The sequence below is a fragment of the Trachemys scripta genome, chromosome 10 (genome assembly GCF_013100865.1).
Source record: "Trachemys scripta elegans isolate TJP31775 chromosome 10, CAS_Tse_1.0, whole genome shotgun sequence".
Taxonomy (NCBI): domain Eukaryota; kingdom Metazoa; phylum Chordata; order Testudines; family Emydidae; genus Trachemys; species Trachemys scripta.
In genome coordinates this window covers 33,375,042-33,391,271 of record NC_048307.1, presented here as the reverse complement: position 1 = coordinate 33,391,271, position 16,230 = coordinate 33,375,042, and the positions used below count along the sequence as shown (strand labels likewise).

The window sequence follows — 16,230 nt, the reverse complement described above, 5'->3', positions numbered from 1 at the left end:
AGCAGAAGAAATGCTGATATATATTCCAAAATCACACAGGGCATGGTGGACAGAGGCTACACCAGGGACACACAGCAGTGCCGCATGAAAATTAAGGAACTCAGGCAAGCCTATCAAAAGACAAAGGAGGCAAATGATCGCTCTGAGTCAGAGCCCCAGACATGCCGCTTCTATGGTCAGCTGCATGCCATTCTGGGGGGGACCCTACCACTACCCCACCACTGTCCATGGACACCTGCAAGGTGGCAGCCTCATGCAACAAGGAGGAGAACTTTGTGGATGAGGAGGAGGAGGAGGAAAATGCGCATCAGGCAAGCGGAGAATCCGTTCTCCCTGGCAGCCAGGACCTTTTCCTCACCCTGGAGCCAATACCCTCCCAGGGCGTATTGTTCCTGGACCCTGAAGGCAGAGAAGCACCTCTGGTGAGTGCACATTTGTAACTACACTTCTGGGGTTAAAAGCAATTGTGTTTAATGTTTGATTTTCCCTGAACAATTGGGATGCATTCACGGCCAGTACAGCTACTGGAAAATGTGTCTGGGGGTGGAGCGGGAATCCTCCAGGGACATCTCCATGAAGCTCTCCTGGAGGTACTCTGAAAGCCTTTGCAGAAGGTTTCTGGGGAGGGCTGCCTTATTTCGTCTTCCACGGTAGGATGCTTTACCGCGCCAAGCCAGTAGCAAGTAGACTGGAATCTTTGCAGCACAAAACATGGCAGCAAATGGTCCTGGGTTTTGGTCACATTCATGAAACATTCACATTCAGTCTTTATCTTTCTGTGTCAGCCTCAGGAGACTGATATCGTTCATGTTCACCTGGTTGAAATAGGGGAATTTTTGTAAGGGAACAGTAATCCCCTCTGTTTGGTGATCCCTGGCACATTAGACCCCGGTCATGCTGCGCTGTTTGAGCTTGGCTAAAAGGGATCATCCCGGAGAATAGCCACGCAGGGGTGGGGAGGAGTGTCCTGCACATCCACCCCAAAACCATAGCCCCTCCTTTTAAACGGCAAACCCAACCGGCATTGGTTGCATGGGAAAGGAGGGCACTGCAGTTTGAAACCATTCCCACATGTTATGAATGTGGAAGAAGCCAACCCCTCGTACTCTTTGGTTTACCATGGCTGCCTGGAAACTGAATTCTGTTGCCCAGCCGTGTGTGATGTGTCACCATATCGGCAGGTGCTCAATATAAAAGGCAAAATGCAACCTTGTACTTAAAACACATGTGCTGTCTGCTGTGAATTGCTTGATTCTCTGTGAAAGAGTCTCCCTTTTGCTCTCAGAAATGAATCTTCTTAAATTCTGCTCTCCCTTTTTCCCCTCTGCAGCTGCAAATGTTTCTATGCTCCCCATATCAACTCTGCCCCTGAGGTTATCGCAGATTAGAAAGCAAAAATACCGCACTCGCGATGACCTGTTTTCAGAGCTCATGCAGTTCTCCTGAACCTGATAGGGTACAGCTGAATGCATGGAGGCATTCAGTGGTAGAGGCCAGGAAAGCATACAGTGAGCGTGATCGGAACACACAGGAGGAGATGCTGAGGCTAATGGGGGAGTAAACGGACATGATGAGGCGTCTGGTAGAGCTGCAGGAAAGGCAACTAGAGTACAGACCCTCGCTGCAGCCGTTGTGTAACTGCCTGCCCTCCTCACCAAATTCCATATCCTCCTCACCCAGATGCCCAAGTACGTTGGAGGGGAGGCTCTGGGCACCCAGCCACTCAACTCCAGGGGGTTGGCCCAAGCAACAGAAGGCTGTCATTCAAACAGCTTTGATTTGTAGTGTGGCTACAATAAGCAATGTGGCCTTGTCCTTCCCTCCTCTCCCACCCCACCAGGGCTACCTTTTACTAGACAGCATTGTCAGTGATCTCAAGTTTTTTTTAATAAATAAAGAATGAATGGATTCAGAACAATAGTGACTTTATTTCCTGTGCCAGCTGTGGTCGAAGGTGGGGTGGGGGATTGGCTTACAGGAAAGTACATTCACCAAAGGGGGCGGCTTTGCATCAAAGACAAACACACACAACTGTCACACCATAGCCTGGTCAGTCATGAAACTGTTTTTCAAAGCCCCTGTGATGCGCAGCGCACCTTGGTGTGCTCTTCTAATTGCTCTGGTGTCTGGTTGTTCAAAATTGGCCACCAGGCCATTTGCCTCAACCTCCCACCCCGCCATAAACGTCTCCCCCTTACTCTCACAGATATTATGGAGCACATAGCAAGCAGCAGTAACAATGGGAATATTGCTTTTGCTGAGGTCTAACCTACTCAGAAATCAGCACCAGCGCCCTTTTAAATGTCCAAAGGTACATTTTACCACCATTCTGTACTTGCTCAGTCTATAGTTGAACTGCTCCTTACTGCTGTCCAGGCTGCTTGTGTACAGCTTCATGAGCCATGGGAGCAAGGGGTAGGCTGGGTCCCCAAGGATAACTATTGGCATTTCAACATCCCCAATGGTAATTTTCTGGTCTTGGAAGAAAGTCCCTTCTTGCAGTTGTTCAAACAGCCTGGAGTTCCAAAAGATGCGAGCGTCATGCACCTTTCCCGACCATCCCACGTTGATGTCAGTGAAACGGCCCTTGTGATCCACCAGTGCTTACAACACCATTGAGAAGTACCCTTTGCGGTTTATGTACTGTTTGGCAAGGTAGTCCGGTGCCAAGATAGGAATATGCATTCCGTCTATCGCTCCACCACAGTTAGGGAACCCCATTGCAGCAAAGCCATCCACTATGACCTGACATTTCCAAGAGTTTCTACCCTTGTTAGCAGAAGATTATTGATTGCCCTGGCTACTTGGATCACAGCAGGCCCCACAGTAGATTTGCCCACTCCAAATTGATTCCTGACTGACCGGTAGCAGTCAGGCGTTGCAAGCTTCCACAAGGCTGTCGCCACTCGCTTCTCAACTGTCAGGGCAGGTCTCACCTTGGTATTCCTGCGCGTCAGGGCGGGGGAAATTAACTCACAAAGTTCCATGAAAGTGGCCTTACACTTGCGAAAGTTTTGCAGCCACTGGGGATCATCCCATACCTGCAACACTATGCGGTCCCACCAGTCTGTGCTTGTTTTCTGGGCCCAGAATCGGCGTTCCACTGTATCAACATGCCCCAATGCCGCCATGATATCCAAATTGCCACATCCCGTGCTTTCAGGAACGTCTGTGTCCATGTCCTCCTCACAATCTTCCTCATGTTGGTGGCTCCTAGCTAGGCTCTGCATATACTCCAGGATAATGTGCAAGGTGTTTACAATGCTCACAAAAGTAGTGTGCAGCTGAGTGGGCTCCATGCTTGCCGTGCTATGGCGTCTGCACGGATAACCCAGGAAAAAAGGTGCAAAACGATTATTTGCCATGGCTTTCAGGGTGGGAGGGAGGGAAGGGGGGGAGACTTGACGACATGTACTCAAAACCACCCGCAACAATGTTTTTCCCCCATCAGGCATTGGGAGCTTAACCCAGAATTTCAGTGGGCAGTGGGGACTGTGGGATAGCTACCCACAGTGCACCACTCCGTGAGTCTATGCTAGCCACGGTATTGAGGACGCACTCCGCCCACGTAATGCGCTTTGTGGGGATATGCACGATCGACTATAAAAATCGGTTGCTAAAGATTGACTTCTATAAAATCGACCTAATTTCATAATGTAGACATGTCCCTAGTGTGAAACCATGAGGTAGGCACCTTTTGCCATGATGAAAATCGACCATTTGTTTCCTGTCTCTTTTTGGTTCAGGACAGTATTTTGCCTCTCACCTCATGACTACATTGTTTCTTTAGTAGCCTCTTATGAGGGATCTTTTCTAAATCCTTTTGAAAGCCTAAGTGAATTATGTCAATTGTTTCTCCTTTATCTGCTGTTTTATTGACATGTTCAAAAAATGTGATAGCTTAGTGATTTTCCTTTGCAGAAACAGAGCTGTTTAGAGCATATATCATATCATATCATATCATATCATATCATATCATATCATATCATATCATATCATATCATATCATATCATATCATATCATGATTTTCCAGATGCTCTTCTGTTTTTAATTATTGTTTCAACACTGAGTGGGAGGATGAGGCCATCGAGAGGAGTGAGGCCTCGAGGAAGGGGGGAAGAGGGAATGGTAACTAACCAGTATCCCTGTATATACAGGATTTCAGCATAATCCAGTTGCTTTCCTGTTGAAGCCTTGACTTTTATATTTTCTTATTTTTATGATTTTTTTAACTGTACAGTCTCAACATTGCACTAACGGTTATTTGGCATGTAATTTACAGCATAGATGGCAAAAATGCAGTCCAGCACAATATTTCTAATGTGTTCCATTGGAGAGTATCCTGTTTATTATCTGTATTCCACCTGTGAGTCCCCTATCATGCTGCTGATCCAGAGTCCACATTAGAGGCAAGGAGTCCTTTAAGAAAAGGCCACTGAGTAGAGAGCCACTTGCACTAACTTATAGGTGACATATTAATACATATTTAACTTTATTTTAGTGTGAAGATGACATACAGTACTGTACAGTACACCTCTACCCCAATATAACGCTATCCTCGGGAGCCAAAAAATCTTACCGCGTTATAGGTGAAACCGCGTTATATCGAACTTGCTTTGATCTGCCGGAGTGCGCAGCCCCGCCCCCCCGGAGCTTTACCGTGTTATATCTGAATTCGTGTTATATTGGGTCACGTTATATCGGGGTAGGGGTGTATATACAGAGTTTTAAATTGTGCACTATGATTTTTAGACCAACCAAAACAGGATTTTTAATATGCTTTGTGACAGCTTTGGGGCAGTTCTTTGGATGGAGCCAGACTCCATACAACACAGATTGAGATGGGGGTGGGTGGTGTGCAAAGTTTACCATTGAAGTCTCTCAATCCTGGGGCTGTTCTGTGCAGTCGGTTCCCCAGCATAAATTAGAGCAGCCTGAGGGTTGCTTTGACTTATGCTGGCTATTATAACAGCCCTAACGAGCTGAAACTACAACCAAGGATTGTTAAGGCTTAAGATTATCCCAGCCTTGGCCTTTGTACTAGCAGCCCAGGTAGGTGGCAATGTCTGTTGCAGCTTTCTATTATTGCATGAGGTGGTAGGGCTTTCTCTAGAAGCAGGATGTACTGGCACAAAGTAGCTACACCACATTGGAGAATCTGGTCCTGTATGTGCATGGAAAAGCATGTCTCATCTGTCTAAATATGCTACTACCATACATTATAAATTAATTCACAGGGATTAAACACAGTGCATAATAGCCTATTATACTCAGTACTTCAGGTAAATATTACCCATAAAACTCTTAAGTAAGAAGAACATCTGGGATCGTTCACTGGCATTCCCCTTTCTGCTCATTGTTTTCAGTTCTGCTGTTTAGTTTTCACTTAACTACACAGCAATTATTCACAATAGCATTTTGTGGCCTTACACAGCATCCAACTAAAATTGCAGTATGGTTGGACATCCTATCATGCAATTCTTATTGAAAGGGAATCTTGGAATATGGACAGTTTTGAGAGTCTACTTGTGGCAGTGAAAATGAGTCTGTTGTGAAATGCATAATGTTCTGATGGTATCTGAATATTTCTGTTTTCAATTTTTTGTCTTCTTGCAGACGTGTCCTTCATGTAGTGTTACATTTGCTCCCAACAGTGATGTCAGTATAGAGGAAGGAGCTATCCAAAATGGCTGTCAGGATGAACATAAAAACAATACCAAGGTAACTTACGTTTTCTCACTCCTGACTCCCCTACATCAGTTTTAATAGCCTCATTTTTGTACGGGGTTCCTCCTCACTTCAATATAACTGGCAAGCAGCAGAGCCAATTTCAGAATTCAGAATTTGGTGGGTTCACTGTGTGGCCCGCAGGGCGTGAGTAGGCAAGCGGCGGGTGAGGGAGGGGGCGGGCGGGCAGTGGCAGGGGGGCAGGTGAACCGGCAGCGGGGGGGGGGGGGGCTGAGGAGGCGAGCGGGCAGGCAGTGGCAGGGAGGCAGGTGAGTCGGTGGCAGGGGATGGGGGGCTGAGTAGGTGAGCCGGGGGGGTGGGGGCCTGAGGAGGCAGGCGGGCAGTGGCGGGGGGGGCGGTGGCAAGCCGGTGGGGGGTAGGGGGCTGAGGAGGCGGGCGGGCAGTGGGGGGGGGGCAGGTGAGCTGGGGGCGGGGGGGGCTGAATAGGTGAGCTGGGGCGGTCGGGGGCTCAGGAGGTGAGTGGGCGGGCAGTAGCGGGGGGTGAGTAGGCGAGCTGGGGGAGGGAGGCTGAGGAGGCGAGCAGGTGGGCAGTGGCAGGGAGGCAGGTGAGCTGGCAGCGGGGGTGGGGGGGCTGAGGAGGCGAGCGGCGAGTCAGTAGCTGACCTGTTCTATTGATCTGGTCTGGCTCCCATCCCCTCTCCAAGGGTTGCAGCTGTCTGGAGGTGCCTGCCTTCCACGCCTTCCTCATTCACACCTCATTCATTCAACAGGGCAATTGATTACAAAGTGGGGGGAAGATCTTATTCTACTTCTAGCAAAAAGACATTTTTCTTTTACCTTATTTGTACTACTTTAGGGCCAGCTATAACATATTACCAAGGTTCAATACTGCTGTTTCAGAAGGGCAGCGCTGGGGACGGAGGGTTTTTTCCACAGGATGGGCGGGGTTCGTCCCTCAGCTGTTTTCTTTGGAGTAATATGGCCCTCGCTGCTTTATGAGTTGTGCGGGCCTGCCTTAGAGGACCTGATTTTCAGAAATTGCTGAGCACCTGACCTCTGAACGTCTGACTACTTTAAAATATCTCAAGTTGGAAACCCCAAAACTGATGCACTCAAAATCAATTTTATGAAAATATTTCAACTTATGATGTTCTCTTCTCAGTTACACCTCTGCCTCAAATAATAGATAGGCACAGCAGAAGCACTGTTGTATTTATTTGGATGAAATATATGATCCAAAGTGTTAACATAACCCAGTCACTCTCCAGTATTAAACAGTGTTAAACAAGGGTTAGGTTTTGTATACAGAGACCTCAGCCTGCTTAGTACCATGGCGCAAACACCATTAAAAATCCTTTTAACCTTTTATTAAAGATAAAGAAAAGAAGGAAAAACAGTTAAAGTGTTGAAATGTGAAGTATTAATTAAGGCTTTCATTTTAACAGCATCCCTGGTTCTCTTTCCCTTAGCCTGAGAGTTTTAGAAGGAAAACTCCCCTTGCTTGACAGTCTTTTAGATGGTATCAAAGATGGTAATAACAGCTCTTGGTTAGAAAAGAAGAAGGTAGTTGAGATGGGCTGTAGCTACTGTTGTTACTGCTATTGTTAAAGTTTCATATTGTTTCATCTCAGGGGTGTTTGGTATTCAGCTGAAGCTGGTAGGGGTTGGCAATGTCATCTGGATCCCTCTCTCTGATCTGGTCTGGTTCAGGTGATCTCTCAGGATCAGAATGACGAAGGCCCGGGGTCCCAGTGTGGGTGGTAGCCATGATGGCAAAGCTCGCCCCAGTAGCCTCCGTCTGTTCTTCCTCTTTTCCCTCTAATGTCTGTTCTTTTAGGACCCACAGAGGGAATGGTGAGTGGAACAGCCCATTCCACATTATTTTATTCACCAATTAGGCCTAATTTCTGACACACCAATTTTGGTTCATTAATTTCCAGACCCACATTTTCTTGCTTACCACGTATCATCTTAACACAGTCCTTCATTTATGAATCAGCACAGACATCTTTTAAGCTCAGAAAGGGCAGAATATGCAGTGAATGCAGTCTCATTTGAGCCTACTGTATTGGGTCCAGTATGCTTGTACTACAACTCCACCATTGCTCACTCTGAGCGAGTTAGAGCAGAGTGGGTACAGGAAATTTCGATTCTTCTTCGAGTGCTTGTTCACGTAATTTCCAATCAGGTGTGTGCATGCACACGTGCACAGTAGCCGGAAGATTTTTCCCTAGCACCATCTGTCAGGTCGGCCTCGGTGCCCCTGGAGTCGCGCCTTCATGGCGCTCAATATATAGCCCTGCCAGCCTGCCACCCCTTCAGTTCCTTCTTACCATCAGTGACAGTTAGCTGGAACTTCCCTTTGCTGTTGTCTTGACAAGCGCATTTAGCAGTTTCTTACGTTGTTCTCCATTAGTTTTCCATTTTGTTAATAGTTAGTAGTTGGTAGTTCTTTAGTGTTACATAGGTCTCCTTTGCGGGGGGAGAATTCCCTCCTACGCTATCCTGATGCTGGAACATGCAGGGGTCTCCAGGCTTCAAAGCCAGCGAAGCCTGTGGCAAGAGTGTGCCCAGAAGCGATCCTCACACCTCTTGTCCAAAGTGTTTAGGAGAGGGCCAGCAGAAGGATCATTGTGCCATTTGTAAGACCTTTCAGTCCAAGACTTTAAAAGATAGAGAGCAGTGCCTGAAGGTCCTGTTGATGGAGGCAGCACTCCACCCCCAGTCCGACTCTGGGTCGATGGACCCTGTGTTGAGTATCTCCTCCTCGGTGCGGAGTGCACCGGCACTGTCAGCACCGGTGCCGGGTAAGGATAAGGACTCACGGCACCGTCACGGCTCCACTTGAGGTTCACATGCCCCATGGAGGCACTGCTCACAATCGCTGGTGCCGCAAAAGAGGAGGCCAGAGAGGGGTCACTCTCCCCCTTCTAGGCCTAAGGAGCCTGCCGCTGTTAGACCCAAGTTGGGCCACACTAGTGCTGCTCCACCGGCGATGGTTGTGCTGACTCCTGCCCTCATAGAAGGGCAGTTGAGTCTGGACCCTCCTCGCTCGCCAAGGCCGAGCTGTGAGCTGCACCTCTCTTTGACACCGGAGGCGTTTGAAGCAGCCCAAGAACTGCTTCACCTCATGGCAGCATTCTCTCCTCCAAACGGGACAGGTCACCAGCACCGGTTGTTCCCCGGGCCCACTATGATGGCCAGCTGATCTCCAACCCTGGCGCGCCATCCCCGGCACCAGAGCACACCCAGCAGCCATGCTGATCCCTGAGGCCTTGGTGCGAAAGCATGGTGCCTAGAAGTACCGCTCCCCCGTGGTCATCGTTTTCAGACACCTCGGAGTCAGAGTCAGGCTCCTATCAGTCCCAGAGGAGTAGGAACAGACGGTCCACGTCAACTCGGGACCGACACCCTTTCCCAGCACGGTGGCCTGCCCAATGGCAGCCCCCAGTGCAATGATCCTTTTGGACTCCCTGGGCTTTTCATCAAAGCCAAGGTAGCAGCCAAGAGTCTCATTCCAGGGCAACGTCGGTGGCCTCTGCCTTGTTTGTCCCCCCCGCCAGCACTGGCAGGGTTGCGGGTAGGCCTATTACCACCCTGCACTACCATCTCGATGCCTCCAGCACAGCCGGCACCGGGTCTGGGGGGCCCGGCATCAGCAAGGACTCCAGTGGCGACATCAACTCCGGCGCCAACAGCAGTTCAGACCTTGAGAATGATATCGGCACCGACGGCACTGGCGGTGCCTGCGTCGGTGTATGCAGTCCCTACACTGAGGGGCATGACACCATCTGGGTGCCGCGGGACCTATCGGTGTGGCAGGAAGGGAGCAGCCACCACTCATGGGGGTCTCGTTCTTGCCAGATGAAGCGTTGGTGGGAATGGTGACAGCCCCGGCCATGGAGGACAACAGGGTTCTGCAGAAATTATTGCAGAGGGTTTCCCAGGGCCTGGGCATTCAGGCAGGGGAGGTAGTGGAGGATGCAGATCCAATGGTGGACATTCTCGTCTCCTACGGACCTGCATGTATTGCCCTGCCCCTCATAACAACCATCTCTGACACCACGAAAACTCTGTGGCAAACTCCAGCCTCGTTGCCCCTACAGCTAAGCGCAACGAAAGTCGCTACTCTGTGCCGTCCAAGGGTTATGAGCATTTATACACGCATCACACACCTAACTCTCTCATGGTCAATGCTGCCAACCAACGCAAGCGTCAGGGCTTCCAGGGGCCCTCCCCGAAGAATCGGGAGGCTAAAAGGCTTGTCCTTTATGGGAGAAAGATCTATATCTAATCAGCAGGCCATTGTCAGCAGGTACTCCTACACCTGCTCGGCGATGGCGAGATTCACAGAGCTGCTCCCCTCGGATTCCCATGCCGAGTTTTCAGTGTTGGTTGAGGAAGGGAGACTCATCTCAAGGGTGTCCCTTCAGGTGGTACTTGACGGAGCAGATGTGGCCACCAGGGTTATGACCACAGGAGTGGCTAGGAGAAGGGGCTCGTGGCTCCAGGTTTCTGGCCTCTCCTGCGATGTACAGCAAACCATCTGCCTTTTGAGGGTGAGACTCTCTTCTCAGAAAAAAAAGACAAAAGGCTAAACAGCCTTAAACACTTCAGAGCCATCCTCAGGTCCCTGGGCCTCTATACGCCTTCAACGCAGCAGAGACACTTCCGTCCACAGTCTCCTCAATGGTTCGATCATCAGAACCGCCAAGATGACTCCAGAAGGAGAAATCGGAGCGGCAAGAGAAGGCCGCGTCAACCCTCTGGCCAGGGCTCAGAACAATCCAAGCCATCTTCAGGGGCCAAACCAGCTTTTTGAAGGTGCGGTCGAGGACGGCGCACCAGAGCAAGATCTGGATCCACCCCGCCTTACCTTTTCATCACGACTATCCCCTTTCTACCGTGCTTGGTCCTGTATTACTTCGGACCCCACTGGGTGCTCCACATGATAGAGAGGATACTCCATCCAATTCTGTGCCCCTTCCACCCCGCTTCCCCTTCCCTCTTCAGGGACCCCTCTCACGAGCAACTCCTTATACAGGAGGTTCGCTCACTACTATCGCTAGGGGCAGTGGAAGAGGTTCCTCAGGAGCAGAAGGGCAAGGGCTTTTATTCCCAGTATTTCCTAATACCGAAAGGCAAAGGCAGCCTCAGGCCTGTCTTGGACCTGAAAGAACTCAAGTTCATTAAGAAACTCAAGTTCCGCATGGTCTCTTTAGCCTCCCTTCGCTAGATCCAGCAGACTGGTATGCCACCGTTGACTTGAAGGACGCGTATTTTCATATTGCATTTACTCAGCCCCACAGAAAGTACTTCAGGTTTGTGGTGTACAGTACCCACTACCAATTCACAGTCCTTCTGTTCGGCCTGTCAGCAGCACCTTGAGTCTTCACCAAGTGCATGGCAGTCGTTGCTGCATTCCTGCGCAGGCACCAGGTACAGGTATTTCCGTACCTCGACGACTGGCTGATCAAGGGCCGCTCCAGGACCCAAGTGGAAGCTCAGGTCAGATTCATCAGAACCACCTTCGACAATCTGGGTCTCCTTCTTAACAAAGCAAAATCGACTCTGTCCCCGGTCCAGAGGATAGAGTTTATGGGGCAGTACTGTGGACTCGACCCAAGCCACCAGGGCACGCCTGCCAGAAGCAATGTTTCAGGCCCTGACAGATATCATTTGAGGGATCAGACAGTTTCCCACCAACACAGCAAGGAACTGCCTGAAGCTTCTCGGTCACATGGCTGCCTGTACCTACGTGGTGCAGCATGCCAGATTCAGGCTTCGACCCTTCAGTCGTGGCTGCATCAGTGTATCTCCCAGCCCGGGACAGTTTGGACAGGATCGTGACCCTGCCTCGCCCAGTACTCGACTCCCTCCTGCATTGACTCAGGAGGTGTGCTCAGGGATCCCTTTCACTAGTCTGCAGCCATCTCTCTTGCTAGTGATGGACTCATCAGACTTGGGCTGGGTAGCCATCTGGGAGACGACAGGACCCAAGGTCTCTGGTTTCACCCAGACCTGGCTCTCCACATCAACATCAGAGAGTTGAAAGCGGTGCTGTAGGACTTCTGTGTGGAACATTCAATACACCTGCAAGCAGGCCACTTGGTGTTCGCCAACTCTATGATCAGCCGATTTCTAAAAGGACTCGACAGACTGTACCCTCACATCCTCACACCCTGTCCCCACCTGGGACCTCAACCTGGTCCTCTCTAGGTTCATGGGACCACCCTTTGGACCATTGGCGACATGCTCCCTGCTCTACCTCTCTTACAAGGTAGCATTCCTGGTAGCTATAACCTCGGCCAGGAGGGTGTCTGAGCTCAAGGCCCTAACATCAGACACTCTCTATACCGTGTTCTATAAGGACAAGGTTCAGCTCAGGTCTCACCCTACTTTTCTCCCGAAGGTTGTGTCACAGTTTCACATCAACCAGGACATCTTTCTTCTGGTATTCTACCCTAAGCTGCACTCTACTGGCAGGAAGCAGAGACTTCACTCACTGGATGTCCACAAGGCGCTAGCCTTTTACATCGAGAGAATGAAGCCATTCAGAAAATCGGTCCAGTTATTTGTGGCAGTGACGGACAGAATGAAAGCTCTGCCTGGTCATCACAATGCATTTTGTCACGGATCACATCCTGCATTCATGAGTGCTACAACCTGGCGGGGGTTCCCGCACCCCCAATCACTGTGCACTCTACCAGGGTGCAGGCTTCATCAACAGCATTCTTGGTGCAGGTCCCCACTCAGGAAATCTGCAGAGCGGCAACGTGGTCCTCCATCCACACTTTCACCACACACTATGCAGTTACCCAGCAGGCCAGAGACGATGCAGCCTTTGGATGAGCAATGTTCCAATCAGTGGAAGACTCTGACCTCAACTTCTGAACGTAGGCTTCTCGTAACTGTTGTTCTTCGAGATGTATTGTTCATGTCTAGTCCAATACTCACCCTCCTATCCCTCTTTCGGAGTTGCCAGAAAGAAGGACTTGAGGGGGTGGCGGGTTGGCAGGGCTGTATATTGAGCGCCATGAAAGCGCAACTCCATGGGGTACACAGGCTGACCCAACAGATGCAAGGGAAAAATCTTCCAGCTACCGTGCACATGCGCACGCACACACCTGATTGGAATGGACATGAATAACACATCTCGAAGAACAACAGTTACGAGAAGGTGAGTAACCGTTTTTTCCAGTGCAGGCCTCAGCACATCAAGAGGCAGTTACTTCAAAAGAAAGATGTTGCTGGTCATCCCAAAATGCTGAGGTGATATGCGTAGGATACTTTTACCCCTTCTGCTTAAGTGTCACCTACCACAAACCACCAGAGAGTCTCTAAAGCAAACAACCTCCACACAGGCTGAATTTTTCTTTGAGATTTCCACCACTGCAACTCCATCAGTGGCAGCAGCGGTTATGATCCCTAGTGTGTATTAGCTGTTGACATTTTAACCACAGTTTCATCTGTCCCTACTTAGAGGAGGTCTGTGGAACAATGGATAAAATGCCGGTAGTGTTTTCTACACTAGTGCCACTTTGAGCTGCAACAGTGGATAACTAGAAGAAAAATGCTAGTGTACACAAGTTATATGCAGTGTAGTTGTAGCCGTGTTGGTCCCAGGATATTAGAGAGACAAGGTGGGTGAGGTAATACCTTTTATTGGACCAACTTCTGTTGGTGAGGGACCTAAGCAATAGAGCCACACAAGAGTTCAGAGACCTGAAGAAGAGCTCTGTGCGGCTTGAAAGCTTGTCTCTCTTACCAACAGAAGTTGATCCAATAAAAGATATTACCTCACCCTCCTTGTCTCTCAGCGTACACAAGGTCAGATGTGCCTCATTTATTCAGTTTAAATATTACCAAACAAAGCAAGACTGATATATATATGCTGCCCGGTGACTCTGGAATGCCTACTTTAAATAGAAGCAGGTTGAACACAAAAAAACTAAAACATGCAGTGACACTTGAGTCCCAGGTCCTACAGACGCCTTAAGTTTCTTGAGGAGAATGGCAGTAAGTTTCCTCTGGCAGCCTTCTTTCCCTAGAGACTGCCCACTCTTCATAATCCCTTTATTAGAAATGCCTTATCGCTGCCTTTAGATGCCAGCTTAGTGTGTTCAAGCACCTCTCTCAGTTTTCCTAAACTACATAAGGAACTTGTCTGGCTCCTAACTTCCTGTGGAGTTCTCCTTTCCCAATATGCACCTCTCTTTATTAGAGGAAATTGGGATAGGGTGCATCAGTCAGTCTGCCAGTCACCATCAGAAACTACTGTACAGCTAGAGTTAGCAACATTTATTAAATAGGGATTTTCTCCTGCCACACAAGCAGTTTTAAAATCTAATCTTGTCCTGTTAAGATTAACAGAGTGGCGATAGCCCAGAAAAACCTTGAGCTGACGGAAGGGAAGATTTTTCTTAGGGATTTGAGCCTCTGCCGGAGAGCTGAAAGAAAAAAAGGCTCAGAGAAGTCACAGTCACAGAGTTTAAGGCCAGAAGGACCATCAGAGCATCTAGTCCAGCGGTTCTCACAACTAATTTTTTGGTGACCTCAGAGTATGGCTGTGACGAAGTGGGACTGTTCTTAATGTTTCCTCTGAATACTGTGTGGGTGCCTCAGTTTCCCCTATGCGTTTCTTAGGTCTCTAGGTGGTGGGATAAAGGCCAGTGTGCATAAATCACTGACACTCTGTCTCACTGGCAACAAATGGCCAGAGCCCTTCCCCCCTTCAAGGAAATAGCTAAAGGTGAACAAAGAGATCAGGTGACCTCCTGGCCCGGGAAAGAGACAAAGCCCAGAGAAGGAGGGGCTGGAGGGGGTTTCAGTTTGGAGCTGGCTGGGGACTAGGAGTGAGGGCAGAAGACTGGGGTGTCTGGCTCGCGGGACCCCAGGATGGATCCGGCTGAGGGGTCCGGTTCTTTGTACCCACAAGCTCTGTTTTAGACCGAGTTCCTGTCATCTAATAAACCTCTGTTTTACTGGCTGGCTAAGAGTCACGTCTGACTGCAAAGTGGGGGTGCGTACAGGACCCTCTGGCTTCCCCAGGACCCCGCCTGGGCAGACTCGCTGTGGGAAGCGCATGGAGGGGCATATGCTGAATGCCCCAAGGTCAGACCCAGGAGGTGAAGAGGTGTGAGCTTCTTGCCCTGAAGACGGTCTGCTCCGAGGGAGAGGAGGTTCCCCAAAGTCCTGACTGGCTTTGTGGGGAGCAGTTCCAGAGCATCGCCCGGGGACTCCGTGACAGTGGCCACCTTGCTGGTGGCTGCTCTGACAAATTTTTCCTAAAATACGTAACTTTAGGAAAAACAAATAAATATGTGCATGTACATGTCCAAATGATTGTAATTTATGTATGTAGTAGGAAGGCGGTAGGAAGTAAAGCTCCCCATTCAGTGTTCCCATTCTTGTGCTTGGAGTGTGTCACGGGGCGGGAGCCCCTCACCCTGCTGGGGAGCTGCCAAGACCTGCAGCAGCTTGGAGCTGTTGAGCTGCTGCGGTAACTACAGCAACTGTACACAGCAAGTGTGGCTCCATAGGTAATAGGTAACAGCTATTCAGGAGCAACAGCTGGTCACTGCACGGAGGGATCGCTGTTTCCCCCCTCCCCCCAAAATCTTAATTCATGCTTTGGAGGCTGTCATGGTCGCAAAAAAAAATCTGCTGGTGGCCACATTTGAGAAATGTTGATCTAGTCTGACCTCCTATGTATCACAGACCATCAACACCATCCAGCAGCTGCACACGAAAACTAGACCAAAGTATTACAGCCCCCAGAAGACTAAACCAATATGTGACAGGAATAGAATAGTAGAGACCAAGGTGCACTCATGCCTGAAGCGCCTGCAATGGCGGGGAATTGATTATGGGAAATATACCCAGATAATCTTGGCAAGTGATCTTCCCTCCATACTGCAAGGAGGGCGAAAAAACCCCAAGGTCCCTGCCAATCTGACCTGGGGAAAAATTCCTTCCTGACCCCATGTATGGTAATTAGTTAGACCCTCAGCAAATGAGTAGCCATCAGCCACCTAAGCATGTGAGAGAGAAAGTGCTTGGTGCCACCTCAGCACTGGCCCTCCCCATCCAGCGTGTCAACTCCAGCCGTGGCCATCTCCAATGCTTCACAGGAAGGAGACTAAAACAAACAAAAACATGCCCCTTCCTGGACCAGAGGACCATCTCAAGCCCTGAAATATGAACTTTAGGAACAGAGGACATAAATTGGAAGGGACTCCCAGCCCTGCCCCCAACCATCACAAGCAGCCCTGTGATACAATTGCTCTTCTAATTTCCAGCCTGAATTTGTTCATGGCCAATTTATACCCTATTGTTCTTCCATATCAGGCTTCTCCACATCACTCTAAGGAAGCATACATTTTCATCAGTTTCCTCAGATGAGCAGAAAGAATTAAAAAAATAATAGTCTAAAGAGATATCTGTCATATTTTAGCTTCTATATAAACATTTTCTACAGTTAATGTATTTTCAGGCAAAGAAACTTACTAAAGTGTTAATTAAAAGAAAAAAGAATACCT

At 49.3% G+C, this 16,230-nt stretch overlaps 1 protein-coding gene across 2 annotated transcripts in view; it reads left to right on the top strand.

Moving 5' to 3' along the window:
- ADCY9 (adenylate cyclase 9) overlaps positions 1 to 16,230 on the top strand; it is a 185,169-nt gene that overhangs the window by 111,014 nt on the left and 57,925 nt on the right. For both annotated transcript variants that reach the window (XM_034783827.1, XM_034783826.1), the window contains exon 3: positions 5,618 to 5,722. In XM_034783827.1, coding sequence (XP_034639718.1) covers positions 5,618 to 5,722 — 105 coding nt within the window. The remainder of the gene's footprint in view (positions 1 to 5,617; positions 5,723 to 16,230) is intronic.